The 1562-nt window shown below is 65.3% G+C and overlaps 1 protein-coding gene across 1 annotated transcript in view; it reads left to right on the top strand.

The window, feature by feature from the left end:
- Window positions 1-273: 273 nt before the first annotated feature.
- Window positions 274-1562, top strand: part of IGFBP3 (insulin like growth factor binding protein 3) — a 55266-nt gene continuing 53977 nt past the window's right edge. Inside the window, exon 1 of the mRNA XM_015405596.1 lies at window positions 274-1463. Within this exon, the coding sequence (XP_015261082.1) occupies window positions 1034-1463 (430 nt within the window). The 5' untranslated portion in view covers window positions 274-1033. The remainder of the gene's footprint in view (window positions 1464-1562) is intronic.

The following is a 1562-nucleotide window of genomic DNA, read 5'->3' on the forward strand; positions in this document are numbered from 1 at the left end:
GCTCCCCCCCCCCCCCCCCCCCCCCCGTCTCTCCTCCTGGCAGAAAGTTTCCAAGAGGGCGCCGCTGCAAGTCCCGTTTCTGCCCCTCGCCGGGCTCTTCTCCCCGCCTCCCTTTCTCTCCCCCCCCCTTTCCCAGCCCGTCCTGCGCCGAAACCTGGATTCCGCTCGTCACTCCCTTTCTCCCCCATTGCCAGAGTTGTTCATTATTCATAGTCCGGGGCGTGTCCTGAGCCGGACTTCTATATAGGCGAGAAGTTCCGCTGGAATGAGAGAACAGATGGAGCAAAGTTAAGGGCGAAAGAGTAGAGGCGAGGAATCGGGGCCGGCCAACAAAAGCGATTCCCGAAACGACCCACCACCACCACCACCAGCCACAATCACAATCACAACCGAGAAGGGACTTTGATCTTCGTCAAATTACTTTTTTGCACCTCCTGTTCTCTCCTTCCTTCCTTCTCCAGTCCCCCCCTCTCCTTTTTTTTTCCTTTCCCGCAAGCCACATTTTTGCCGGGGGAGAGCGAATCTTTTCATTTTTTTTGGTAAAACCTGCATATATTTTTTTAAACCGACTTTTAGCAACTTTGCAAACGCTAGAGAGTTTTTTAATCTAATTTTTTTTTCCTTGCATCCTCCTAGATGCATCATTAATCTATTCCGAGGTGCAGGAAAGGGAGGGAGGGGGGAGAAAGGCCGCTCGGCGCTGCAAGCTCTGCCCTCTCGCTCTCCCCCAGGAGTCCTTTGGGCCGGCCGGGGGCTTCCGCGCCTGGAGAATGACTGCGAGGCTCTGGAAGTAGGCGAGGCTGAGCCCCGAGCCTAGACCCCTCCACCGGGCTGCGGTTACCGCACACTTCTTCTTTTTTTCCCCGGGGAACCGGGCGCGCAAAAGCGCCGGGGCCGTTGCGCGCTCTCTCGGGCCCGCCGTCTCCCCTCCCGGCTTGCCCTCGCCGCGCTCCGGGCTCGGCCTCGCTCCCTCCCGCCCTCGCCCGGCGTCTCTCTCTCTCCCCGGTCCTCGCTCTCTCCCCCGTCCCCGGCGATGGTGTGGCTGCTGTGCGTGCCGCTGTGGGCCGCGGCGGCGCTGCTGAGCCGGCTGGCGCTGGCGGGAGGGCCGGTGGTGCGGTGCGAGCCGTGCGACTCCCGCGCCCTGGAGGCGTGCAAGCCGCTGGCGCCCGAGTGCCCGGAGCCCGTGCGGGAGCCCGGCTGCGGCTGCTGCCTGACCTGCGCCCTGCCCGAGGGACGCCCGTGCGGCGTCTACACCGAGCGCTGCGGCGCCGGCCTCAGCTGCCGCCCGCCCGGCGACGAGCCCAAGCCCCTCCAGGCGCTCCTCGACGGCAAGGGACTCTGCACCAACGTCAGCGCCGACGCGGCCGCCGGAGCAGCAGCAGGAGGAGGAGGAGGCAGCAGTGGCGTCGGCGGCGGCAGCAAGCTCCGCGACCTCCTCCTCTTGCGGGGGAGCCCCGGGCCAGGTAAGCGGACAAAAGAGGGACGGCTGGGTGGGGAGGCCGCGGGGCTGGCTTCGGGCTGCCACCTCCAGGTGGACGGGGGGGGGGGGCGGGACCCGGGTT

Source organism: Gekko japonicus, unplaced genomic scaffold, assembly GCF_001447785.1.
Source record: "Gekko japonicus isolate JY-2015 unplaced genomic scaffold, Gekko_japonicus_V1.1 scaffold3129, whole genome shotgun sequence".
NCBI lineage: Eukaryota > Metazoa > Chordata > Lepidosauria > Squamata > Gekkonidae > Gekko > Gekko japonicus.